The sequence below is a fragment of the Bombina bombina genome, chromosome 6, assembly GCF_027579735.1.
Source record: "Bombina bombina isolate aBomBom1 chromosome 6, aBomBom1.pri, whole genome shotgun sequence".
Lineage (NCBI taxonomy): Eukaryota > Metazoa > Chordata > Amphibia > Anura > Bombinatoridae > Bombina > Bombina bombina.
Window position 1 is genome coordinate 120,073,276 of NC_069504.1, and position 27,635 is coordinate 120,100,910.

Here is a 27,635-nt window from a genome sequence, read left to right on the forward strand (position 1 = left end):
CCATCATTACTCCTACCCCGCATGCCCGATGTCTTGGGGTCACACTTGACTTAGATCTTTCCTTCACTCCTCACATTCAGTCCTTGGCTAAAGCCTGCCACTTCCACCTTAAAAACATTGCTAAAATTAGACATTTCCTTACACAAGATACAACTAAGATTTTAATCCACTCTCTCATCCTTTCCCGCCTCGACTATTGCAACTCCGTCCTCTCTGGTCTACCTAGCTGCTGCATAGCTCCTTTACAATCCATTATGAATGCCTCTGCCAGGCTCATCTTCCTTACTCGTCGATCTTCATCTGCTGCGCCTCTCTCCCATTACCTTCACTGGCTTCCTCTTGCCTCTAGGATTAAACACAAAATCCTCACTCTGACATACAAAGCTCTCAACTGCACTGCTCCCCCCTACATTTCAGAACTTGTCTCCAGATACCCCCCTCCCGTCCCCTTCGATCAGCTCAGGATCTCCTCCTCTCCTCCTCTCTTGTTACTTCGTCACATTCCCGTCTACAGGACTTCTCCAGACTGGCCCCCATCTTGTGGAACTCCCTGCCTCACTCCACAAGACTCTCCCCTAGTTTTAACAGCTTCAAGCGCTCCCTAAAAACTCTACTATTCAGGGATGCTTACAACCAACACTAACCTTTCCTAACTCTATTGCTTTCCCCTTGAACCCCTTAGAATGTAAGCCTATGAGCCCAGCCTTCATAAGAGCCGACTACAACAGTGAAACTCTTGTCAGGGCCCTCTACCCACTTGATCCCTGCAAAAGCTATCCTGTATATTGACTATGTTTACAGCGCTGCGGAATCTGTTGGCGCTCTACAAAACAAAATTTATGCTTACCTGATAAATGTATTTCTTTTGCGATGTACCGAGTCTACGGATTCATCCTAACTTGTGGGATATTGTCCTTCCTGACAGGAAGTAGCAATGAGAGCACCACAGCAGAGCTGTCTATATAGCTCCCCCCTTAACTCCACCCCCCAGTTATTCGACCGAAGGCCAAGGAAGAAAAGGAGAAACTATAAGGTGACTGAAGTTTACATAAAAAATACTATCTGTCTTGAATAGACAGGGCGGGCCGTGGACTTGGTACATCGCAAAATAAATAAATTTATCAGGTAAGCATAAATTTTGTTTTCTTTTGCATGATGTACCGAGTCCACGGATTCATCCTAACTTGTGGAATACCAATACCAAAGCTTTAGGACACGGATGAAGGGAGGGACAAGACAGGAACCTAAACGGAAGGCACCACTGTTTGCAAAACCTTTCTCCCAAAAATAGCCTCCGGAAGAAGCAAAAGTATCAAATTTGTAAAATTTTGAAAAGGTATGAAGCGAAGACCAAGTGGCAGCCTTACAAATCTGTTCAACAGAAGCATCATTTTTAAAAGCCCATGTGGAAGCTACCTCTCTAGTAGAATGAGCTGTAATCCTTTCAGGAGGCTGCTGTCCAGCAGTCCCATAAGTCAAACGGATGATGCTTTTCAGCCAAAAGGAAAAAGAAGTCGCCGTAGCCTTTTGACTCTTGATTGAAGATGAAATAAAAACTAACAGTTTAACAACTCTTCTCTTTACTCTTCCTGCTTAGAGCCAGCAAAGAGAATGACTGGGGGGTGGAGTTAAGGGGGAAGCTATATAGACAGCTCTGCTGTGGTGCTCTCTTTGCTACTTCCTGTCAGGAAGGACAATATCCCACAAGTTAGGATGAATCCGTGGACTCGATACATCATGCAAAAGAAATACCTGATAATAAATAAATAATAATAAATAATTATCTGAAGTAGGAACTTCAGCATTGTGAATGCTTTTATCTTTTCTCCTTTTATTTAGTTGACCTTTAAAGAAATGCTTACATTTTCTGCTCTTTTGTACTCTACTGGCTAATGCGGTACAATCAAGTTTTCTTTGAATTAATGTATTGCTTTGCAAAACATTATTTTAAACAGAAATTTATCAAAATTTATAATGAGAAACATTTAATTATCTGTATGTTAATTCAAAGAAATATTAAAAAAATGCAAAATATAGTTGATCTACTGAGATCGAAGTAAATTAAATATATTCAGTTCTAGCAGTGGGTCCTTACCTGGAATGTTTATTCCCCTTCACTACAGGAAATTTCAGAGAAAAACTGCCCAAAGTACAGGAGAAATTTTAGCATTTTTGCTATCACTCTGTTTAAACAGAAATCGAGCTTTTGATTTTTTGATTTACCAATGAAAACTATATATATATATATATATAAAGTAGGCCAGCCAAGGTATTGATCTAGACCCATTTTAGTTTATTTGATGCCACTTTTTGGCCGCCAGACACGATCATATAAAAACTTTTTTAAATACTTTGGGTTTCTCACTGAAATTATTTACTCTCAACTACTGCAGTCATATGACAAATGGTTGTAAAAGCTTCTCTGGGATCCCCTTTGTTCAGAAATAGCAGACATGCATGGCTTTTCCATTTCTTTCAATTAGAATGCTGCTAACCGCAGCTGTGCACCTTAATGCAAATTACTGTCAGTGAAGGGGTTAATCAGTTAGCTTGCAATGTTTATTTTTGATGCAGAGTAGAGATTACCCTCACACCTGACACCTTTCACTCCCTGATCCCCAACTGCTCCCTCCCAAACAGCCCTTTTCCCTCCTTCAACCCCCCCCCCCCCCCCCCACTGGTCACTATTATCTTAGGTACTGGCAGACAGTCTGCCAGTATGCAGTTAAGGACATCTTAGGTACTGACAGCTGTTTATATGTAATTTTTTAAAATTTATTTATTTATTTCTGTAGTATAGTGGTGCCCCCTACCTCCCTCCTCCCCTGCAATCGTTAGTTAGGGTGCCCCCCCTTCCAATTCCCCTATTGCTATAGTGTAGCTTCCCTACCCTCACTCTCCCTTCCAAATGTTTCTACAATGTAGGGTCCCTCCTCATTTCGTGCTACATTACCATGTGAAGACAGATGCCTGCAGCTTAGGAACACTAGCTTCTGCTGGTACTTCCTGAAGCTGCAATGTAGATCTATGTTATGCGGTACAATGGGTTTTGTACCGCATAAAGTAGATCTACGTTGGGTTAAGGGGTTAATGTCTAGTTTTTTTCTAAATCGGTCTATAAGCTACTATAAAGATACTATAAGCTTTGCAATCACATGACTATATTGATACTATAAGCTTGTTTGCCATCACGGAATAAGATGCTCAGATGAGCTCAAACTATGTGAGATACCAAAGGGTTGAGACAAGAAATTAATAAAAAAAAAGGGGCACTAAATGCAAAACAATTCTATCAAGCAACTAAAAGCACAATATGTAAAAAATATATTTTGCATAAAAATGGAAGGAGCCAACTCTTTTTTAAAATTGATTTTGAAACAAACAGGGAGTATGTGTTTAGCACTACACATCCTTAAGTTATTTATTCAATGAATGATTTATATATATATATATATATATATATATATATATATATATATATATATATATATATATATATATATATATATATACAGTATATATATATATATATATATAGTTTTTTTTTTTAAATTGTAACATATTTGAAATGCCCTCTTTAAAATCCAACAACAAAAATTTTACTTTAAAGACACATTTCACATTTAAAGTACCACTTAATGCAGTAGATTTCCATAATTAACAAGTGCATTATAAGACAATTTTCTAGCACCTACTCTTAATTTCAAATAAGCAGTAGATTTTTTTTCTGACAAATTAATTTTTTTCTCCCATTTTCCTGCCCCTTGTATCATGTGACAAACATCAGCCAATCACAGACTAGTATTTGTATACCCTGTAAGCTTCTGCACATGCTCAGTAGGATCTTGTGCCCCAGAAAGTGTACATATAAAAAGACATTTGATAATGGAATTATATTGGAAAGTGTCTTAAAACTGCATGCTCTTTCTGAATCTTAAAAGTTTATTTAGATTTCGAGTATCCCATTTAAACAAATCCCCCCATAAAATGTTGAAAGGAACACAAAATTGCCTTCCATCGGGGCAGTTCAGGGTGTTGGAACACAGAGGCAGACATGGGGGTCCATTTATCATTTTCCGGACGGACATGATACGCTATAGCGAACCATGTCCGCCGCACATCGATAAATGCCGACAGCATATGCTGTTGACATTTATTATTGCACCAGCAGTTCTTGTGAACTGCTGGTGCAACGTCGCCCCCTGCAGATTTGTGGCCAATCGGCCGCTAGCATAGGGTGTCAATCAACCCAATCGTATTGGATCGGGTTGATTTTCGGCAATGTCTGTCCGCCGCCACAGGTAGACAAGTTATGGAGCAGTGGTCTTTAGACCGTTGCTTCATAATTTGTGTTTCTGGAGAACCTGAAGGTTCGCCAGAAACACGGGCATCAAGCTCCGTTCGGAGCTTGATAAATAGACACCATAGACTTAGCAAGGACTGAGGTCATGGACATACAATACAATACAGCTCCACAGAGCACAGGTAAGTATAAAGCTAACCACAGGAACAAAGGATGAAAATCTGTAAGATGGCAAATAAGAAAAATGGCAGTCCAGTAGAGCTGCTATTGACAGAGGAGTACAAGTAATTAGGAAGACTGTAGTAAAGCAGCATCTAGTACAAAAACTCGAGATAGCCTGAACAACCCTGGAGCTTAATTATATCTACCCTTAAATGATGCTGCAGCTTGTTAATATTTGTCCTTAACTGGCCACAGCAAGAGGGATAATATACAATATATGGCCTAATGCATGTGGCGTTGAGGTCAAAGCTCTGTGCTGGCCCCTCACAAATTTCCTCCACACCAAACTTAATAGTTACCACAAAGATGGAAGCACTCAATTGTCTAAAATGTCTTTGTATTCTGTAGCATTAAGATGACCCTTCAATGGAACTCAGGAACCTAGCCAAAATCCTTAAAAACAACCCAAAACCAATATCCTTCCTCCACAAAACTTTACAGTTGGCAATATGCATTTCCAGTAGGTAGCGTTCTAATGGCTTCTATCACACCTAGACTCTTCTATCAGAATGTCAAATAGTGAAGCGTGATTCATCACACCAGAGAACATAATTTCACTGCTACAGGGTCAAGTACACTCCAGCCATAACTTGGCATCGAGCAACAGATGATAGTCACTTTTTTTACGAACTTGGAGGCCCCACTTTGCAAGTTTGCATAGCCTACCATTTTGTGGCTGGGCTGTGGTTGTTCCATGACACTTTATAATAATAGCACTTACATTTCACTGGGGAAGCTCTAGTAGGGCAGAAATTCCACAAACTGACTTGTGGCAAAGGTGGCATCCTATGACAGTGCCACATCTAAAGTCAATGAGTTCTTCAGTAAGACCCATTGTACTGAGAATATTTGTCTATGGCTATTTGTCTATGGCTATTTCATGGCAATGTGCTGGATTTTATGCACCTGTTAGCAATCGGTGTGTAACATTTATAAAGACAGAAAATGTTATAATATTGCAAAGTATAACACAGTCCCCACCCAGTTACTTTCTAATGGCACCCGGCTGGCGGTGTATGTGTGAGATATATATATATATATATATATATATACACACTGTTTATATGTGTTTATATATATATATATATATATATATATATGTACAAGTAGAATATACCACTAGCCAGTAGTGGTATAAGCTCTGGGGCTAGTCAAGCGCAAAACACAGAGAAAACACACAATAATATATATATAATAATAATAATAATAATAATAATAATAAATATCTAGTATATTGTTATATAATAGTATATTAAAAATATGTTATAAAAGCATATGTATATAAAAATGTGATAAAAACTGGATTCCCGATAAATAAATAGTAAATATATTGTAAATATAAAAATACCACTAATATAAAAAATATAAATAAATAAATAGATAGATATCTAGAAACTTTCAATTTCAAAAATAGTTAATCAATACGAGAATATATATAAAAATTGGTCAAATAACACAATAGATATGTCTCCTGAGAAGAAGCTGCTAGACACAGTATCCCCCAAAAAAGCAAAATATATTTTTCCAAATATTTCTATTAGGTAAGTAAAAAATACGGAGGGGGTATAGGGGATTTGTGGCAAGCGCTAGACTCAGGAAAACAATCTGAATAAATAATTGGATGGATCATAAAACTAATCTAGAATAGGGCTTGTATATAATGATTACAAATACAGAAAATAGATATACACTTGCGCTCCTATTTATAAAGGTTAAATATAAAAGAGTATGAGGGGGGGCGGAGCCAGCTGAGGAGCTGAGCAGACGCAGGTTCTGTTAGCTCCTGCTCTAATATCTTAATAAAACATCCCAAATGGCCTCAGAAACAAAGTTTGGACGGAAACCCTAATATAAGTATCATTGGACAGCAGAATAGAGAAGCTTTACCTCTCCAACACCTCTTGCCTACGCTTTTAAACAGCAATACCTAAGCTCAGCATACAAAGAAGCGCGAATGCCGCCATTGAAGCAGTGATGCCACAATTATAGCGATGTTGCCGAGGGTGGAATTCTAGCCACATCTAAAACTACCACTGGCACTATCAAGCCTAATGTCAGGTTTACGTCCTACCTAAACTTGGATCCTATATGCTCACATAACGCTTGCCACCTGAAATCAGCTCCGATCCGCCATCCAGCTGATAAGATGGATGCCCTAATCAAGAACGCATTGATGGCGCTTGAACTCCGTATGGACGCTCAGTTTAACCACTTGCACCAACTCCTGTCGCTAGATCTAGAGGATATGTCTGCTAACCCACAGGAGAATCTAAGTAACTCACTCCTTATCGCAGCTAGTTTTCCGGAGGAAGAGGAAGATCCACAGCGTACCTGCTCTCACGTTGCGACAGGCGGGATTCATGGAGACCTAGCTGCACTGCGTGAGTGGCCTACACTCCTCTCTAGCTCCGAGAGCCGCATTAATGCTATAGCTGTCTCTGCTATCGCTTGTCTGGCTCCTGCTCCGAAGCTGAAGATAAAAGGATAACTCCTCAAAAAATGCAGTCAAAATGTTTTAATAGATACAGGTTCAGACAAATAAAAAATCACAACGTTTCGGGGTCAATACCCCTTAGTCATGTGATACAACATAACCTTAACACACCTGTTTAAATAGGCTAACAAATTAACCCTAAATGCACTTTGCAATTTTACTTTAACATAATCATATGTAAATACTGACCCCTGCAGGCCAGGTGTGAAAATGGCATGTAAATTTAAAAACAATTAATCAGGAAGCCTCCAGTCACAATTTCTTAAAGAAAAAATGCAAAGTAAATACAAAATAATTGTTATGTGTGGTCACCCAAATGGATACATATACAGATATGTTAAATTACTCAAGTGCATATATACAAAAGTGCATATATACAAAAAATGCATATATACAAAAAATTCATGTATACAGAGACAAATTTTATGTTATTAAACAATAGATTGCATACCAAGCTGCCCCAAATGTTGCTAAATTGGTAAAAGAATGATATTTCAGTATTTCTAACTATACAGAGGGTAGTTACATAATGAAAGGACAGTCATGTCTTACTAAGAGCTAGAGAAAGAAAACCTAGAGTGAAAACTCATAGCATAATATCTCTTAAACACCTAATTAAAGGAATAACTTAATAAAACACAGACCAGTCAATCTCCCTATTCATCCCCTTCGGTTCCAGGGTATCTAATTTGAATATCCAAAAGGATTCACGTTGTTTTAATAGACGTGTCCTATTGCCACCACGTCTTGGGATCTTAATGTGATCGATAACCTGGAACCGAAGTTGACTGACTTGATGGCCAGCTGACAAAAAATGATGTGCTACTGGGGCAGTATACACCTTGCACCTGATGTTACTCTTGTGCTCAGTGATACGATCGCCCACCCGTCTGGTGGACTCACCCACATAGGCACGCCCACACGGACATTTGATCAAATAAATGACAAAGCTCGTATTGCAAGTGTAATAGTCCTTGTATTTAAATTTATATCCTGTCTGTGGGTGCACAAAGTAGGGACTCTTAATGACTGACCCACAGTTTATACACCCCAAACAGGGAAAACAACCCAAGTTCTTTTTGGTGATATATCCCTGCTGAGGAGCCCTGCCAGCACCCAAATCCGCCTTTACCAAAGTATCTCTCAAGCTTTTATTACGCTTATAGGCTGGTAATGGGTATTTTGGTAAAGGCGGATTTGGGTGCTGGCAGGGCTCCTCAGCAGGGATATATCACCAAAAAGAACTTGGGTTGTTTTCCCTGTTTGGGGTGTATAAACTGTGGGTCAGTCATTAAGAGTCCCTACTTTGTGCACCCACAGACAGGATATAAATTTAAATACAAGGACTATTACACTTGCAATACGAGCTTTGTCATTTATTTGATCAAATGTCCGTGTGGGCGTGCCTATGTGGGTGAGTCCACCAGACGGGTGGGCGATCGTATCACTGAGCACAAGAGTAACATCAGGTGCAAGGTGTATACTGCCCCAGTAGCACATCATTTTTTGTCAGCTGGCCATCAAGTCAGTCAACTTCGGTTCCAGGTTATCGATCACATTAAGATCCCAAGACGTGGTGGCAATAGGACACGTCTATTAAAACAACGTGAATCCTTTTGGATATTCAAATTAGATACCCTGGAACCGAAGGGGATGAATAGGGAGATTGACTGGTCTGTGTTTTATTAAGTTATTCCTTTAATTAGGTGTTTAAGAGATATTATGCTATGAGTTTTCACTCTAGGTTTTCTTTCTCTAGCTCTTAGTAAGACATGACTGTCCTTTCATTATGTAACTACCCTCTGTATAGTTAGAAATACTGAAATATCATTCTTTTACCAATTTAGCAACATTTGGGGCAGCTTGGTATGCAATCTATTGTTTAATAACATAAAATTTGTCTCTGTATACATGAATTTTTTGTATATATGCATTTTTTGTATATATGCACTTTTGTATATATGCACTTGAGTAATTTAACATATCTGTATATGTATCCATTTGGGTGACCACACATAACAATTATTTTGTATTTACTTTGCATTTTTTCTTTAAGAAATTGTGACTGGAGGCTTCCTGATTAATTGTTTTTAAATTTACATGCCATTTTCACACCTGGCCTGCAGGGGTCAGTATTTACATATGATTATGTTAAAGTAAAATTGCAAAGTGCATTTAGGGTTAATTTGTTAGCCTATTTAAACAGGTGTGTTAAGGTTATGTTGTATCACATGACTAAGGGGTATTGACCCCGAAACGTTGTGATTTTTTATTTGTCTGAACCTGTATCTATTAAAACATTTTGACTGCATTTTTTGAGGAGTTATCCTTTTATCTTCACCTTTGTACCATTACGTTTGGAGTGTGGCAGTCACTTCATAAGGATTACCCTCACCTCTTTGAGGATTTTTGCTGTATGCTGGATTCTATTTCAAATTGTCCTGCTCCGAAGCGGCCGGTGGGGGTGGGATGTGACGAAGCCACGGACCCGAAGCAGTTGACTGTGACACAGCTAGAGAAAAGCAGACCGGCTACTAACCACACAGAGGGTACTTTCACGCTTCATCTCTGCAAGGTGAGTGATGGGGCAAATTCTTGGGGAGCTGCAGAGAGACTAAGGATTACTTCATACGCACACCCCGCCATGTTAGTCCCGCAGATCGTGTTCACCAGCGCTCACAATGCCTCCCTTCTTGCGCCTCTATCCTGGAGGTTGAAATGGATTTCTCAACTACCGGATCACACAGATGTCTTCCACAAAAGTGGCACCACATACTGCTCTAGCTTACCGCAGGGACCTTTTGATCCAGGCGGCTAGTTTTAAAAAATAAAATAAAAAAATAAATAAATAATCTGGCCAATAAGCAGGGCTGGGTTGAATATCTGTACTACAGATAGATTATTTGATGCTTTACAGATGAGCATGTACACGGAGCTACTCAAATACCCTAACAGTTCCACTATCATTTATGAGTCATTTTAATAAGAAGCCAACAGGCCTGATGCTAATTCTCATTGTATTTCACTTGCTGCCGGTTTAACTCTACAAAGTTCTCAAGCCATGTTCTGTTGCATCCAGTTTCATAGAAACATTACTTCATACTTTTATGACTGACTGCATATATGAGTCTACTTGTAGGGACTGTATACACACGTCCCCCTTGACAACATGCATTGATCATACCTTCTAAATCTGAAGCTAGAATATTTATGCACGTTCCTGGATAACTGAACTATAGTCTTGTTGAAATACATTTATCTATCTATGTTATATCAGATTGAAGTCTTTTTGTTACTTTATTTTGTACTTAGCTTAATGTTATCTATAGATAATATTAGTGGTATACTGTTTTATAATAGAAGCTCTAAATGTCAAGCTTCCCTAGGGCAGGCAGACAGATCTTAATTCTTCCATGAGCTCATCATTGTTTATATATAGTATTAATGTCATATGTTACTTGTTTCAATAAGCACTGTTTTTAAAATGTCCTGTTTGTCTTGATTAGACTTCCCAATTACCCCTTTTATTGTTAGTACAATGGAGATAGGGGGACGGTCATAACAATGATACCCCCAGGATGACACTAATCTATACCCATATTGCCCTGTTAGCTACTAATCCTGAAGCTGATTAATATGCTGCAACTGATTTATATGTTGACTGTCTCCCTTGTTCTGTATTTAAATGCTTATTGCACTAAGAGCTAATTTAACTTGGTATAAGGTATTCCTCTTATCCTACATCTGGGTCTGCTAAACTAGTCCAGATAGCATTCAACCCAATCACCAGATGCCATCTATGGGATCAATATAACTTAATAATAAGATCTGCTGGATAGCAAATAGATTCTCCTCTGCAAGCTACACAATTAAGTTGTGCACCCATAATAACCAACAATGTTTATGGAGCAATTTCGTATGCATGTTAATATGTGTCACAGCACCCTAACTTATAAACCACATAGCTTATAACATGCTCATATCCCTACTGTTCAGCAACACATCTTGTTTAAAGTTTCTGAGATACATACAGTCCTATTCGCTTTATTTATATATCCTTGTGACAAGGTCTGAGGGCTCCTTTTGGACTCTATGAATGTGAGTGAAGCTACATAATTGTGTATCCAGGACCATTGTGTACAGCCTTATACTGCATGTTATACTGCATCTTATAATAGCCTACTACCGCTAAATATAAGGTTTTAAAATAGACCCTTATGCATACTTGGTATATGCAAGAACTAATTTTCCTCTCTGCGTGCAATTTGATATGTATCAGTTATACACTCTACCTAAAATCATAGCATACACATTTTGTATGTTAACATACGGTGGGCTATCTATATAAATTGTTGCTGTTTAATTCTATGTTGTATACCAATGTTCCCTATCTCTTTTAGAGCTCTTTTACTCCCTACGGTTCATACGAACTATTTCAATTAACCGCACTATTATTGTTTGCAGGGAATATCCTATCTCTTTATATTATTGATATCCTAAAGACACCAAGTTACCACTATTAACCAAGCTTATAGATCACATTCAACATCCATATGAGAGACTCGCAACATACACAATCCCAGGTACCCCTCACTATATACGTCACCACATGAAGTTTGGGAAAGATATCTTTACTAACAATTTGCTTACTCTTTACTTACTTATTCTAGCCACTTTCTATAGCACACAGCAACTTTTTAGCCCTCCTACTCCATTAAGTCATATAATTACTTCTATGTACTTCCCTAGTAGTCACCTAAACAGTAAGTCACTCCTTATGGAGTCCATCCCTGAAACTATATAACATGACCTTTACCTACTCCCTCCACATTACTATTCTGGCATCTTAGCTGGCTCCGCCCTTCATTCCCCCCCCCCTATTTCACTTTGAGCGGCTCTGGCCCGCTGGACTCCCTTTCCCCCTGCCTGACTAATTAGGTCCCAGTGCGACCTACCAAATACTATCCCACACTTGCCCCAATTTTACTAGAATGAATAACTACATAAACTCTCTCTATGGTAAAGTGTGGACCATACTTCCTAAATATAAAACCGAGGTTCCATTATTTCACGTACAAACATTTTCTCCTTTACTAACATCCCTGTTTTGGATGACTCGCAATGACAATTACACGTGCCTTTTATTCGTTGCAAATTTCTTCATTTCCATAAAAGAGGTATGAACACTGGACATAGCTGTACATTCCATGATTATTGTACTCATCTTCTCCCACAGACACAGAATTTATGCTAAGAGCGGTTACCTTCTAATTAATGGCTATATTTATGTCCTAAGAACGTAATGTACTTTTTGGAACTATGTTGTCATTGTTTTCAGATGAAAATGTTATGTATCATTTCTTACAACCTCAATAAAAAAATATATTAAAAAAATAAATAAATAAATAAATAAATATAAAAGAGTATGTATCTACATCCGATACAGTATATCTATAACTTATAAAACAATAAGACAATATACATCAGTGAGATGCAGTTCATTAGTATCAGAGTTACAGAAAAGTTTTTTTTACATCAGAACAAATAATATAATTAGAAAAGGCAATAGGATGTCACAGAAAACATAATTTATGCTTACCTGATAAATTTATTTCTCTTGTAGTGTATCCAGTCCACGGATCATCCATTACTTGTGGGATATTCTCCTTCCCAACAGGAAGTTGCAAGAGGATCACCCACAGCAGAGCTGCTATATAGCTCCTCCCCTCACTGCCATATCCAGTCATTCGACCGAAACAAGACGACAAAGGAGAAACCATAGGGTGCAGTGGTGACTGTAGTTTAATTAAAATTTAGACCTGCCTTAAAAGGACAGGGCGGGCCGTGGACTGGATACACTACAAGAGAAATAAATTTATCAGGTAAGCATAAATTATGTTTTCTCTTGTTAAGTGTATCCAGTCCACGGATCATCCATTACTTGTGGGATACCAATACCAAAGCTAAAGTACACGGATGATGGGAGGGACAAGGCAGGAACTTAAACGGAAGGAACCACTGCCTGTAGAACCTTTCTCCCAAAAAAAGCCTCCGAAGAAGCAAAAGTGTCAAATTTGTAAAATTTTGAAAAGGTGTGAAGCGAAGACCAAGTCGCAGCCTTGCAAATCTGTTCAACAGAGGCCTCATTTTTAAAGGCCCAGGTGGAAGCCACAGCTCTAGTAGAATGAGCTGTAATCCTTTCAGAGGGCTGCTGTCCAGCAGTCTCATAGGCTAAGCGTATTATGCTCCGAAGCCAAAAGGAGAGAGAGGTTGCCGAAGCTTTTTGACCTCTCCTCTGTCCAGAGTAAACGACAAACAGGGCAGATGTTTGACGAAAATCTTTAGTAGCCTGTAAGTAAAATTTCAAGGCACGGACTACGTCCAGATTATGCAAAAGACGTTCCTTCTTTGAAGAAGGATTAGGACACAATGATGGAACAACAAACTCTTGATTGATACTCCTGTTAGAAACCACCTTAGGTAAAAACCCAGGTTTGGTACGCAGAACTACCTTGTCTGAATGAAAAATCAGATAAGGAGAATCACAATGTAAGGCAGATAACTCAGAGACTCTTCGAGCCGAGGAAATAGCCATCAAAAACAGAACTTTCCAAGATAAAAGTTTAATATCAATGGAATGAAGGGGTTCAAACGGAACTCCCTGAAGAACTTTAAGAACCAAGTTTAAGCTCCACGGGGGAGCAACAGTTTTAAACAAAGGCTTAATCCTAACCAAAGCCTGACAAAATGCCTGGACGTCTGGAACTTCTGCCAGACGCTTGTGCAAAAGAATAGACAGAGCAGAGATCTGTCCTTTTAAAGAACTAGCTGATAAGCCTTTGTCCAAACCCTCTTGGAGAAAGGACAATATCCTAGGAATCCTAACCTTACTCCATGAGTAACTCTTGGATTCACACCAATAAAGATATTTACGCCATATCTTATGGTAGATTTTCCAGGTGACAGGCTTCCGAGCCTGTATTAAGGTATCAATGACTGACTCGGAGAAGCCACGCCTTGATAGAATCAAGCGTTCAATCTCCATGCAGTCAGTCTCAGAGAAATTAGATTTGGATGATTGAAAGGACCTTGTATTAGAAGGTCCTGCCTCAGAGGCAGAGTCCATGGTGGAAGAGATGACATGTCCACTAGGTCTGCATACCAGGTCCTGCGTGGCCACGCAGGCGCTATCAGAATCACCGATGCTCTCTCCTGTTTGATTTTGGCAATCAGTCGAGGGAGCAGAGGAAACGGTGGAAACACATAGGCCAGGTTGAAGAACCAAGGAGCTGCTAGAGCATCTATCAGCGTTGCTCCCGGGTCCCTGGACCTGGATCCGTAACAAGGAAGCTTGGCGTTCTGGCGAAACGCCATGAGATCCAGTTCTGGTTTGCCCCAACGATGGACCAATTGAGCAAACACCTCCGGATGGAGTTCCCACTCCCCCGGATGAAAAGTCTGACGACTTAGAAAATCCGCCTCCCAGTTCTCTACGCCTGGGATGTGGATCGCTGACAGGTGGCAAGAGTGAGACTCTGCCCAGCGAATTATCTTTGAGACTTCTAACATCGCTAGGGAACTCCTGGTTCCCCCTTGATGGTTGATGTAAGCCACAGTCGTGATGTTGTCCGACTGAAATCTGATGAACCTCAGTGTTGCTAACTGAGGCCAAGCTAGAAGAGCATTGAATATTGCTCTTAACTCCAGAATATTTATTGGGAGGAGTTTCTCCTCCTGAGTCCACGATCCCTGAGCCTTCAGGGAGTTCCAGACTGCGCCCCAACCTAGAAGGCTGGCATCTGTTGTTACAATCGTCCAATCTGGCCTGCGAAAGGTCATACCCTTGGACAGATGGACCCGAGAAAGCCACCAGAGAAGAGAATCTCTGGTCTCTTGATCCAGATTTAGTAGAGGGGACAAATCTGAGTAATCCCCATTCCACTGACTTAGCATGCATAATTGCAGCGGTCTGAGATGCAGGCGCGCAAATGGCACTATGTCTATTGCCGCTACCATCAAGCCGATTACTTCCATGCACTGAGCCACTGATGGGCGTGGAATGGAATGAAGGACACGGCAAGCATTTAGAAGTTTTGATAACCTGGACTCCGTCAGGTAAATTTTCATCTCTACAGAATCTATAAGAGTCCCTAGGAAGGAGACTCTTGTGAGTGGTGATAAAGAACTCTTTTCCACGTTCACTTTCCACCCATGTGACCTCAGAAATGCCAGAACTATCTCTGTATGAGACTTGGCAATTTGAAAGCTTGACGCCTGTATCAGGATGTCGTCTAGATACGGAGCCACCGATATGCCTCGCGGTCTTAGAACCGCCAGAAGTGAGCCCAGAACCTTTGTAAAAATTCTCGGGGCAGTGGCCAACCCGAAGGGAAGAGCTACAAATTGGTAATGCCTGTCTAGAAAGGCAAACCTTAGGAACCAATGGTGATCTTTGTGAATCGGTATGTGAAGGTAGGCATCCTTTAAGTCCACTGTGGTCATGTACTGACCCTCTTGGATCATGGGTAGGATAGTCCGAATAGTTTCCATTTTGAATGATGGAACTCTGAGGAATTTGTTTAGATCCAAGATTGGTCTGAAGGTTCCCTCTTTCTTGGGAACCACAAACAGATTTGAATAAAATCCCTGTCCTTGTTCCGTCCGCGGAACTGGATGGATCACTCCCATTACTAGGAGGTCTTGCACACAGCTTAGGAATGCCTCTTTCTTTATCTGGTTTGATGATAACCTTGAAAGATGAAATCTCCCTTGTGGAGGAGAAGCTTTGAAGTCCAGAAGATATCCCTGAGATATGATCTCCAACGCCCAGGGATCCTGAACATCTCTTGCCCACGCCTGGGCGAAGAGAGAAAGTCTGCCCCCCACTAGATCCGTTTCCGGATAGGGGGCCGTTCCTTCATGCTGTCTTGGGGGCAGCAGCCGGCTTCCTGGCCTGCTTGCCCTTGTTGCAGGACTGGTTAGGTTTCCAGGCCTGTCTGGAATGAGCAACAGTTCCCTCTTGTTTTGAAGCGGAGGAAGTTGATGCTGCTCCTGCCTTGAAATTTCGAAAGGCACGAAAAAATTAGACTGTTTGGCCTTTGATTTGGCCCTGTCCTGAGGAAGGGTATGACCCTTGCCTCCAGTAATGTCAGCAATAATTTCCTTCAAGCCAGGCCCGAATAAGGTCTGCCCCTTGAAAGGAATGTTGAGTAATTTAGACTTTGAAGTCACGTCAGCTGACCAGGATTTAAGCCATAGCGCCCTACGCGCCTGGATGGCGAATCCGGAATTCTTAGCCGTTAGTTTAGTCAAATGAACAATGGCATCAGAAACAAATGAGTTAGCTAGTTTAAAGGGACAGTTTACTCAAAAATCTTCTCCCCTTTAATTTGTTCCCAATGATCCACTTTACCTGCTGGAGTGTATTAAATTGTTTACAAGTAGCTCCTTTACCCTTATATTGGCATTTGAAATTGTTGATTTAGCATGTGGTATCCCCACCTATTCTGAAAGTTTGTGGCCGCGCGTACCAGCTATAGATAAGCTTTGTAAACACAGCCAGCAGAAGAAATTTCACTCCCAGTGCGATATAGCAGAGATAAGGTAATAAAATGTTGATTTTCCATTGTTCTCTCAAAGTACTAGTGATTGTTTTAAGGACAGATATAAGATAAAGAAGCAGGTATATGTACACAATGTGATACAATAATGAGATCTAATTATATCTACAAGCTCAACCCATTTTATTAGGTTGTGGCTTCAAAACACAAAATCAGAGCTTTAATATACACAAATAAGCCTTAAAAAGCTAATTTTCATAAATTTTTTACTCTGCAGTTGGTAAAAAAAGCAATTGTAAACACATTAAGGGAAAAAGTATTTTACAGTATACTGTCCCTTTAAACGTTCTAAGCTTGTCAATAATTTCATTCAATGGAACTGTCTGGATGGCCTCTTCCAGGGCCTCAAACCAGAATGCCGCCGCAGCAGTGACAGGCGCAATGAATGCAAGGGGCTGTAAAATAAAACCTTGTTGAATAAACATTTTCTTAAGGTAACCCTCCAATTTTTTATCCATTGGATCGGAAAAAGCACAACTGTCCTCAACAGGGATAGTGGTACGCTTTGCTAAAGTAGAAACTGCTCCCTCCACCTTAGGGACCGTCTGCCATAAGTCTGGTGTAGTGGCGTCTATTGGAAACATTTTTCTAAATATAGGAGGTGGGGAAAAGGGCACACCGGGTCTATCCCACTCCTTGCTAATAATTTCTGTAAGCCTTTTAGGTATAGGAAAAACGTCAGTACGCACCAGCACCGCATAGTATCTATCCAGCCTACACAATTTCTCTGGAATTGCAACTGTGTTACAGTCATTCAGAGCAGCTAATACCTCCCCAAGCAATACATGGAGGTTCTCAAGCTTAAATTTAAAATTAGAAATCTCTGAATTAGGTTTCCCCGAGTCAGAGATGTCACCCACAGACTGAAGCTCTCCGTCCTCATGTTCTGCATACTGTGACGCAGTATCAGACATGGCTCTAACAGCATTCGCGTGCTCTGTATCGCTCCTAACCCCAGAGCTATCGTGCTTGCCTCTTAATTCAGGCAACCTGGATAATACCTCTGACAGGGTATTATTCATGATTGCAGCCATGTCCTGCAAGGTAATCGCTATGGGCGTCCCTGATGTAATTGGCGCCATATTAGCGTGCGTCCCCTGAGCGGGAGGCGAAGGGTCTGACACGTGGGGAGAGTTAGTCGGCATAACTTCCCCCTCGACAGAACCCTCTGGTGATAATTCTTTTATAGATAAAGACTGATCTTTACTGTTTAAGGTGAAATCAATACATTTAGTACACATTTTCCTATGGGGCTCCACCATGGCTTTCAAACATAATGAACAAGTAGGTTCCTCTGTGTCAGACATGTTTAAACAGACGAGCAATGAGACTAGCAAGCTTGGAAAACACTTTAAAACAAGTTTACAAGCAATAGAAAAAACGTTACTGCGCCTTTAAGAAACACAAATTTTCTCAAATTTTGAATTAACAGTGAAAAAATGCAGTTACACTAACAAAATTTTTACAGTGTATGTAATAAGTTAGCAGAGCATTGCACCCACTTGCAAATGGATGATTAACCCCTTAATACCAAAAACGGAATAACAAATGACAAAAACGTTTTTTAAACAGTCACAACAACTGCCACAGCTCTACTGTGGCTTTTTACCTCCCTCAATACGACTTTTGAAGCCTTTTGAGCCCTTCAGAGAAGTCCTGGATCATGCAGGAAGAAGCTGGATGTCTGTGTCTGTAATTTTTGCTGTGCAAAAAAACGCCAAAATAGGCCCCTCCCACTCATATTACAACAGTGGGAAGCCTCAGGGAACTGTTTCTAGGCAAAATTCAAGCCAGCCATCTGGAAAAAACTAGGCCCCAATAAGTTTTATCACCAAACATATGTAAAAAATGATTAAACATGCCAGCAAACGTTTTAAAATACACTTTTATAAGAGTATGTATCTCTATTAATAAGCCTGATACCAGTCGCTATCACTGCATTTAAGGCTTTACTTACATTACTTCGGTATCAGCAGCATTTTCTAGCAAATTCCATCCCTAGAAAAATATTTTAACTGCACATACCTTATTGCAGGAAAACCTGCACGCTATTCCCCCTCTGAAGTTACCTCACTCCTCAGAATATGTGAGAACAGCAAAGGATCTTAGTTATTTCTGCTAAGATCATAGAAAACGCAGGCAGATTCTTCTTCTAAATACTGCCTGAGATAAACAGTACACTCCGGTACCATTTAAAAATAACAAACTTTTGATTGAAGAAATAAACTAAGTATAAAACACCACAGTCCTCTTACGACCTCCATCTTAGTTGAGAGTTTCAAGAGAATGACTGGATATGGCAGTGAGGGGAGGAGCTATATAGCAGCTCTGCTGTGGGTGATCCTCTTGCAACTTCCTGTTGGGAAGGAGAATATCCCACAAGTAATGGATGATCCGTGGACTGGATACACGTAACAAGAGAAATATATATGTGAGTGAATGTGTCCCAAAGTCACAAAGTAAAAAAAACGGTTGTTGCCACTAAGGAGTACTCATATGAACCATCAAGTTAGAGTCCCATGTGTTCAGATACACTCCAAAAGGTGAAGACAATCCACACAAACCCTTTTGGGTATATACTCACAGAAAATGCCCTCAATCTGTATGAGGTACGGGCAGAGCATAGGTCCTCAGTGCGGCTTGTATGTACGTAGTCTGTTGTGTGTTCCTTCCCTTCACTTCAGGGTTCCTTATTGGGCTCAAGCCGTATGGGCCAGCAACAGCTGCACAGGAAGTAAATGGGCTCATTTACTTCCTGTGCAGCTGTTGCTGGCCCATACGGCTTGAGCCCAATAAGGAACCCTGAAGTGAAGGGAAGGAACACACAACAGACTACGTACATACAAGCCGCACTGAGGACCTATGCTCTGCCCGTACCTCATACAGATTGAGGGCAGTTTCTGTGAGTATATACCCAAAAGGGTTTGTGTGGATTGTCTTCACCTTTTGGAGTGTATCTGAACACATGGGACTCTAACTTGATGGTTCATATGAGTACTCCTTAGTGGCAACAACCGTTTTTTTTTACTTTGGGACTTTGGGACACATTCACTCACATATATATTTCTGTGGCAAAAGGGAAGCATGGGCAAGAGAGACCATTAACGAATACACACTTAGAACTCATGTAGACACGAAATGTGTATATACATTGTGGAAAGAGAGTACCAAATGGTAAAGGGAGTTCACTTGAATAATTAAAACATAACTAAATACGCAAAAAACAGGAGATAAAATAAAGGGATGTGCAATTAAAAACAATAGCTGCCTGGGGTGTGATATAAGGATTTTCTTATATCTCAGTAAGTGCCTAAATGTAACAGCTTGAGGTTGTTATGCTATTTAGGTATTAGCAGTATAGCCTGCAATATATGATAGAACTCTGCAAAACGAAAATAACTTGGTTGCCCTTTGTTGTGGGGACCAATATAAATTGTTAATTTGCAAGAGTTGTGTTCAACATAAGTATATATTGCAGATTTAGACTATATGTCCAATATTGTCTGAGTATTACCCAGAATCTCTTGTTAGCATGGAGTGCTATTAATTAAGTGAAGCACGTTGGTGCATAAAGCACAGAAAACATTAACTTAAAAATCAGTGCGATTGGTGCATACTTGGGTATCCGCGTTTAACAGTTCGGGACATCCCCGTGTGAAACGTTATATTTTGTCCAGTCAAGATAGTTAAGCATATGACAGCTTGTAAAGTGCAAGGTAGTTAAGCTTATGACAGCTTATAAAGTATATCAATAGTTAGTTTTTTAAAATAGTTGCTAACATAAAACTGCCATGTATTAGACTGTGAAGATTACAAAGAGTATTGTTTCACTTGACATATATAAGTATGCTTGAAAAGTAGTATTAGTTTGCAAATATTACTTGGCAATGACTAAATTTGCACTATGCTGTATATAAGATAGTAGCATTTGCACAGCAAGCGTGTAATGTTAATTTAAAGATAATTATTGTGACACTAACAGTAGCAATAATTATCATGCTGTATGAAATGAGGCATGGGTGAAACAATGTTGAATATTAACAAGTTCAACAAGTTGAATATTAGTTATATTACTGATTTACAAACGTTACAGAGGCTAGTTACTCAGTATCTGGGTGGCCAATTAGTCATTCAGGCTGCTAAAAATCCACTTGGCATAAGTGTATGATGCTCAAACATGGAATTATATTTAAAGTGCAATAAAGAATAGTGCAGTACCTGACATTGTTTCACCCATGCCTCATTTCATACAGCAAATAATACACAGCACCGTCTACCCTGCGATTATATGTAATAAAACCAGTAATCATTTGAGGGTGTAGTCACTATATTTGCTCAGGCAGTGCCATTGAAACCCCATCTTGCTTCATATATTTCTGTGGCACCCTATTGCCTTTTCTAATTATATTATTTGTTCTGATGTAAAAAAAACTTTTCTGTAACTCTGATGCTAATGAACTGTATCTCACTGATGTATACTGTCTTATTGTTTTATAATTTATAGATATACTATATCGGATGTAGATACATACTCTTTTATATTTAATCTTTATAAATAGGAGCGCAAGTGTATATCTATTTTCTGTATTTGTAATCATTGTATACAAGCCCTATTCTAGATTCGTTTTATGATCCATCCAATTATTTATTCAGATTGTTTTCCTGAGTCTAGCGCTTGCCACAAATCCCCCATACCCCCTCCGTATTTTTTACTTACCTAATAGAAATATATATAATTAGTTTAATATATATAAAAATAGTTTCATGTACATTTAATGTCCATTTAATTTTGAAATAGAACAGAGGGGAATTATGCAATGTGACTGTACTCATCCTAATTTTTCTTCAGAATAGTCCTGCATATACAACCCCTTTTCCTTTATAATAGCCTTTTTTGAATAAAAATTAATTGTTTTATATTCACTTACATAATTCACAACACAAAAAAAAATACTCTGGTTTAATGATGTTTTTCCAATACCAAAATCACATCAGATTAAACTTTTTATTGTGTAACATTAATTCTGCAATAGTGTTATGAAATTACGGAAGAAATACAAACCAATAGCTATGTTTTTACTTTCAAGACAGACTAAAAAAAATATAAATTTTTAGCTTAGACTTCGAACTATGTGATGTAATGTTGAATTTTAACTTCTCATTGGCTGACTTTTTTATTTTATTTGTTTTGCGTAATTAAAGAAATCTTACAACCTTCTTTATTATGAATCATTAACATTTCAGCAGTCTGCTCTGTAATAAACATTTATAAAAAGTAATACTTACTTAGGAGAGCCAGACAGCTGAGGGCAGAGGATTGTACTTTTGCATTTGCAGGATATGTTATTAAGGACTTTACGATGACTTCGTGAGCTTCATTTAGTACAAGGATGTTAAAAAAACTTCCTGTGGGAAAACAAAATATATTCAGCCAATTCAAAAATGTTATTAACCTGTTGGTTACAGGAGCCTTTTAGAAACATCATAACATTTAAATGCTGTTTCATGATGGATTGCATACCTCTCTAGCAGACAAAGTGAAGAATACGCTTTACAAAACAATACAAAAATTCATTAATGTGTCTCACAAAGTGCTTGTAGGGAGGCAGTCATTTTCTATAAGATTAAAGGGACACTGTACCCAAATTTTTTCTTTCATGATTCAGATAGAGCATGCAATTTTAAGCAACTTTCTAATTTACTCCTATGATCAAATTTTATTCATTCTCTTGGTATCTTTATTTTAAAGGCAAGAATGTAAGTTTAGATGCCGGCCCATTTTTGGTGAACAACCTGGGTTGTCCTTGCTGATTGGACAGCACCAATAAACAAGTACTGTCCATGGTTCTGAACCACAAATTGGCTGACTCCTTAGAAGAGTTGTTCACTTTTTCACAAACTTTAGGTTTCTCACTGAAATTATTTACAAACAGCTTGTGCAATTATGGCACAAATGGTTGTAAATGCTTATCTGTGATCCCCTTTGTTCAGAAATAGCAGACATATATGGCTTTGGCATTGCTTTTTGGCAATTAGAAGGCCGCTAAATGCCGTTACGCACCACACGTGTATTATGCCCAGCAGAGAAGGGGTTAATAAGGGAGCTTGTAGGGAGTTTGTAGGGTTAATTTTAGCTGTAGTGTAGTGTAGTAGACAACCTCAAGTATTTATTTAGGCCCATTTTGGTATATTTCAGGCCACCATTTCACCGCCAAATGCGATCAAATAAAAAAATTTTTCACAAAGTTTAGGTTTCTAATTGAAATTATTTACAAACAGCTTGTGTAATTATAGCACAAATGGTTGTAAAAGCTTCTCTGGGATCCCCTTTGTTCAGAAATAGCAGACATATATGGCTTTGACATTGTTTTTTGGTAATTAGAAGGCCACTTAATGCTGATGCGCACGACACTTGTATTACGCCCAGCAGTGAAGGGGTTCATTAGGTAGCTTGTAGGGTTAATTTTAGCTTTAGTGTAGAGATCAGCCTCCCACCTGACACATCCCACCCCGATTCCTCCCAAACAGCTCTCTTCCCTCCCCCACCCCACAATTGTCCCCGCCATCTTAAGTACTGGCAGAAAGCCTGCCAGTACTAAAATAAGGCTTTTTTTTTTTTTTTTTTTAAATATCTATTCAGATGTGATGGATCCCCCCCTTAGCCCCAACCTCCTTGATCTCCCACAAACAGCTCTCTAACCCTCCCCCTGCTACCTATTTGCCGCCATTTTGGGTACTGGCAGATGTCTGCCATTACCCAGTTTGCCCCCCCAATTTTTTTTTATTGAATACATTTTTCTGTAGTGAGGCTGCCCCCCCAATACCCCCCTCCCAGATCCTTTGATCTTTATTTATCCCCCCCTCCCTCTTCCTCCTTCCCAAACACTTACATTGGTGGCAGCAGTTGCTGCGCGCGAGCCCGCACATGCGTGCACATTGCACATACAGGAACCAGATGCTGAGTAGCGATGGGCCGCCCAACCGCCTCCCTGCTATGGCTCCCACACACCAACGATCGGCACCATCGCTACCGGTGCAGAGAGGGCCACAGAGTGTAAAAAATTGGTATTGGAGAATGCCTCAATATCGAGGCATCACTGCAATACCATGAAAGTGGCTGGAAGCAATCAGGATCGCTTCCACCGCTTCAAACCCCTAAGGACGTACAGGGTACGTCGTTGGTTGTTAACTGACCTTTTTTGTAGGACGCACCCTGTAAGTTCTTGGTCGTTAAGGGGTTAATATACTTTATAACATTTAAATCTCTAAATGTCTTCCTGTTTCAAAGGCTCTATTGACAGCCTCTTAATCACATGCTTTTGTATTTGCTTTTCACAACATGAAACTGCTAGTTCATGTGGGCCATATAGATAACAATGTGTTCACGCCCCGGGGAGTTATTTAAGATTTAGCACAACACAAAACTACTTAATGCAAGTCAATAGATAATAAATAAAAAACAGTCATGTGATTAGGGGGCTATCAGAAGATGCTTAGATACAAGGTGATCACAGAGGTAAAAAGTATATTAATATATCTGTGTTGGTTGTGCAAAACTGGGGAATGGGTAATAAATGGATTATCTATCTTTTAAAACAATAACAATTCTATTGTAGACTGTCCCTTTAACCCCTTAAGGACTGGGCATTTCATACCAGAGCATTTTTAGCATTTTGGCCATCACTATATTTTAACAGAAACAGAGCCTTTTTTAATATTTACCTATCAAAACTATATATTTTTTAAAGTATTGACCTAGGCCCATTTTGGTATATTTCATGCCACCATTTCACCGCCAAATGCGATCAAATAAAAAAAAATTGTTAACTTTTTCACAATTTTACGTTTCTCACTGAAATTACACAAACAGCTTGTGCAATCATGGCACAAATGGTTGTAAATGCTTATCTGGGATCCCCTTTGTTAAGAAATAGCAGACATACGGTATATGGCTTTGGCATTGCTTTTTGGTATTTAGAAGGCCGCTAAATGGCACTGCGCACCACACTTGTATTATGCCCAGCAATAAAGAGGTTAATTAGGTAGCTTGTAGGGTTAATTTCTTTAGTGTATAGTTTACCCTCCCACCTGACCCATCCCACCCCCTGATGCCTCCCTAATCCCACTCAAACAGCTCTCTTCCCTCCCCTACAATGGTCACCATCATCTTAATTACTGGCAGAAAGTCTGACAGTACTAAAATAAAAGGCTTTTTTTTTAATCATTTAAATATATATATATATATATATATATATATATATTCTGCAGTGTAGGATCCCCCTTGACCCCAAACGTCCATGATCCCCATCCACCAAACAGCTCTCTAAACCTCCCCCCTCTACCTATTAGCCGCCATCTTAGGTACTAGCAGCTTTCTGCCAGTACCCAGTTTGCTCTATTTTTTATTTATTTTACCCAAAAAAAAAACTTTTTTTTTCTGTATTGTAGCTGCCCCCTAATTACCATACACCCACCCCTTCCCAGATTGCTTTCCCACCCTCTACCCCACTATAGGATCGCCCTCTCCCTGCTTCCCCTCCTCCCCCTCCCTCCTTCCCACTCACTGCCGCTGTTCACCGCTACTATGTAGCATAGTGGTTACCCGCCTCACTCCTTACCCTCCCACCCACCACCGCTGTCTGATGCAGAGAAGGCCACAGAGTGGCCCTCTCTGCATCGGTAACTCTGCAACTCCATTTCTGCAGTGCCCCTTTAGTTAAGGTCCTAAAGGGCTTAACTACCAGCGTCGTATAGGGTACAGCGCTGATCGTTAAGGGGTTAAGTAATAAAATGTTAATTTTCCATTGCTCTCTCTAAGTATTCAGCTTTGGTTTCCAAGACAAATATAAGATAAGAAAGCATGTGTGTGTATACAAAGTGATAACATAATGAGATATGATATTACCTGAAACTCAACCCATTGTAATAGGCTGTGATTTAAAAGCACAAAATCAGCTACTTCATATACACAAATAAACCTGAAAATGCAATTTTCTTAAAACCAATTATTATTTTATTAATTGTAAATGAATGCATCTGGAATTGTATTTATTGCACATGTCTTTGACAAGAGAAGTTATATGGTTTGCTGGTTAATAAGATGACAACATTAATTCTAATGGTTAGAGCACATTTTATCAAGTGTTTCACTTGTGACTGTATTGGGGAAATACATTGGCCAATACAGTCACTTTCACTTCTTTTTGCTTCAATTTGATTGCATCTTTATATAGCCTGCTATTTTCTTTGTATTAAAAAATTTCTCCTTCCTTTTTTATGAAGCTAAATCTTTAGAAAGATTAGATATTTCATCTAATGTAGAAGCAGATTTTAACTCTTTACTCTTACTTCTAAAAGAGAAGTACAAGCAGGAGGAGGCCGAAGGACAGAAACACTTGTGGCAGGCAAGTGAAATTCTCTCCATGGGAGATTAATTTTCGCTGCCAAGTACCCACATACACTCCTCTGTCCTATTCCCAGGTCTCAAGATAATGGGTCTCAAGTCTGTCTGAGAACCCTTGTCAATGAAGAATCTGTAGCACAAGTTTCACCTGTGGAGACAAAAATAAGACTGAGGTGACAGGAAAGTGGGGAAAATGTAAAGTTCTTGGTATCGTGGGTATTTTTTACTTCTCCTAGTAGTCAGGAATTGAATGTCACCTCATGAAAGAAAAGGTGGACAGGATATTATATATAAAAAACAAATGATTATTTATATGCAACCAATTTATTCCTTTAATTTTTTTTGCTTTGACTTTAGTCAGTTATACCTCTTAACGAAACACACAAAAATAAGGCTGATTTTTTTTTATTTTTTTTTTACTTTCTCACAATTTCTCATTTATTTACCAAAATACACAAAAATAAGGCTGAATAATTTATTTATTTATTAATTTATTTTACTTTCTCACTATTTTTTTTTGGTTGCATAATCTTGACTTAATTTTGACATTTTTTTCTGGAGGAAGATACTGTGAAAGGCCACAAGAAGTTCTTAAAAACTGGAACCACGAATGATGTGGTCGCACACTTTAATAATATCATATATTTTCCCTCAGAAGTAAAAGATATTAAGAAAACTACCCAACCACAAAAAGCTATTTCTAATCTTTAAGAGGATGTGAGATTTCACCTATTTTCAAATCCTGTTTAAGAAAAAGGATATCAAAACTTAATGAAAGAAATGGGTAACTTCTAAACTATGGTCAGCTACATATAAAATAAGTTTCAATACATAACAAATATCCCACTCATTATTTTATTCAATTAAATGTACTTAAAAAAAAAAAAAAAAAAAAAAGACAAAAATCAGAAAATACAGGTTGTCCAACACTGCAACATTTTTCTGGAATGTTATTTCACTTATATAAGAACAACATAGGTCTATTAGAAGCATGGTTGTTTTGTCTGCTACCTGTTAGGTAGCCTGAGCTCCTGGCATTATCCTGCCATGTGTCCTGCTGGTCAATAACTGCCTTTTAACCTAAACCTGCTTTGGTATCTTGCCAGTATATAAAGGTCATTGTATCTTCTGATTGCTATCTGCTAGTTGGCCACTAACCACTACGTACTGCCTCTTCCGTCCGTTGCTTGAAGATATTTGCTATAGGTAACCTGCTAGTCAATATCTGCCATTTATATCCTTTTGGAACTTCCCTGCCAACGTACCTACTGGCCAGTTATACAATCCATATAATATTGTACTTGCCAACCATTGTTTGGCATTATCTGCTTCTGAATCTGATGACCACTGCCCGCTACTTCCTCCTGCTGGCCAGTACCTGCTAAAAGTATCCTGCTGGTCAATTCCCGCCATTAGTCAGGTTCAAAGACTTCTACAGTGCTCAGACCTCAGAAATTTCTTGGTAATACCTCAGTCATCTAGTATTCTAACTCCCATTTCCTGAAATCTTATTTGTGCTCATACGACATAGATGTATCAGTGGTATAAGAAAATACTTTGTCAGTATTAGAGCTTTCAAAGCTATTCCTGGTT

At 39.2% G+C, this 27,635-nt stretch overlaps 1 protein-coding gene across 3 annotated transcripts in view; it reads right to left on the reverse strand.

The window, feature by feature from the left end:
• LRRK2 (leucine rich repeat kinase 2) overlaps positions 1-27,635 on the reverse strand; it is a 649,887-nt gene that overhangs the window by 445,243 nt on the left and 177,009 nt on the right. For all 3 annotated transcript variants that reach the window (XM_053716587.1, XM_053716586.1, XM_053716588.1), the window contains one exon: positions 21,926-22,045. In XM_053716587.1, coding sequence (XP_053572562.1) covers positions 21,926-22,045 — 120 coding nt within the window. The remainder of the gene's footprint in view (positions 1-21,925; positions 22,046-27,635) is intronic.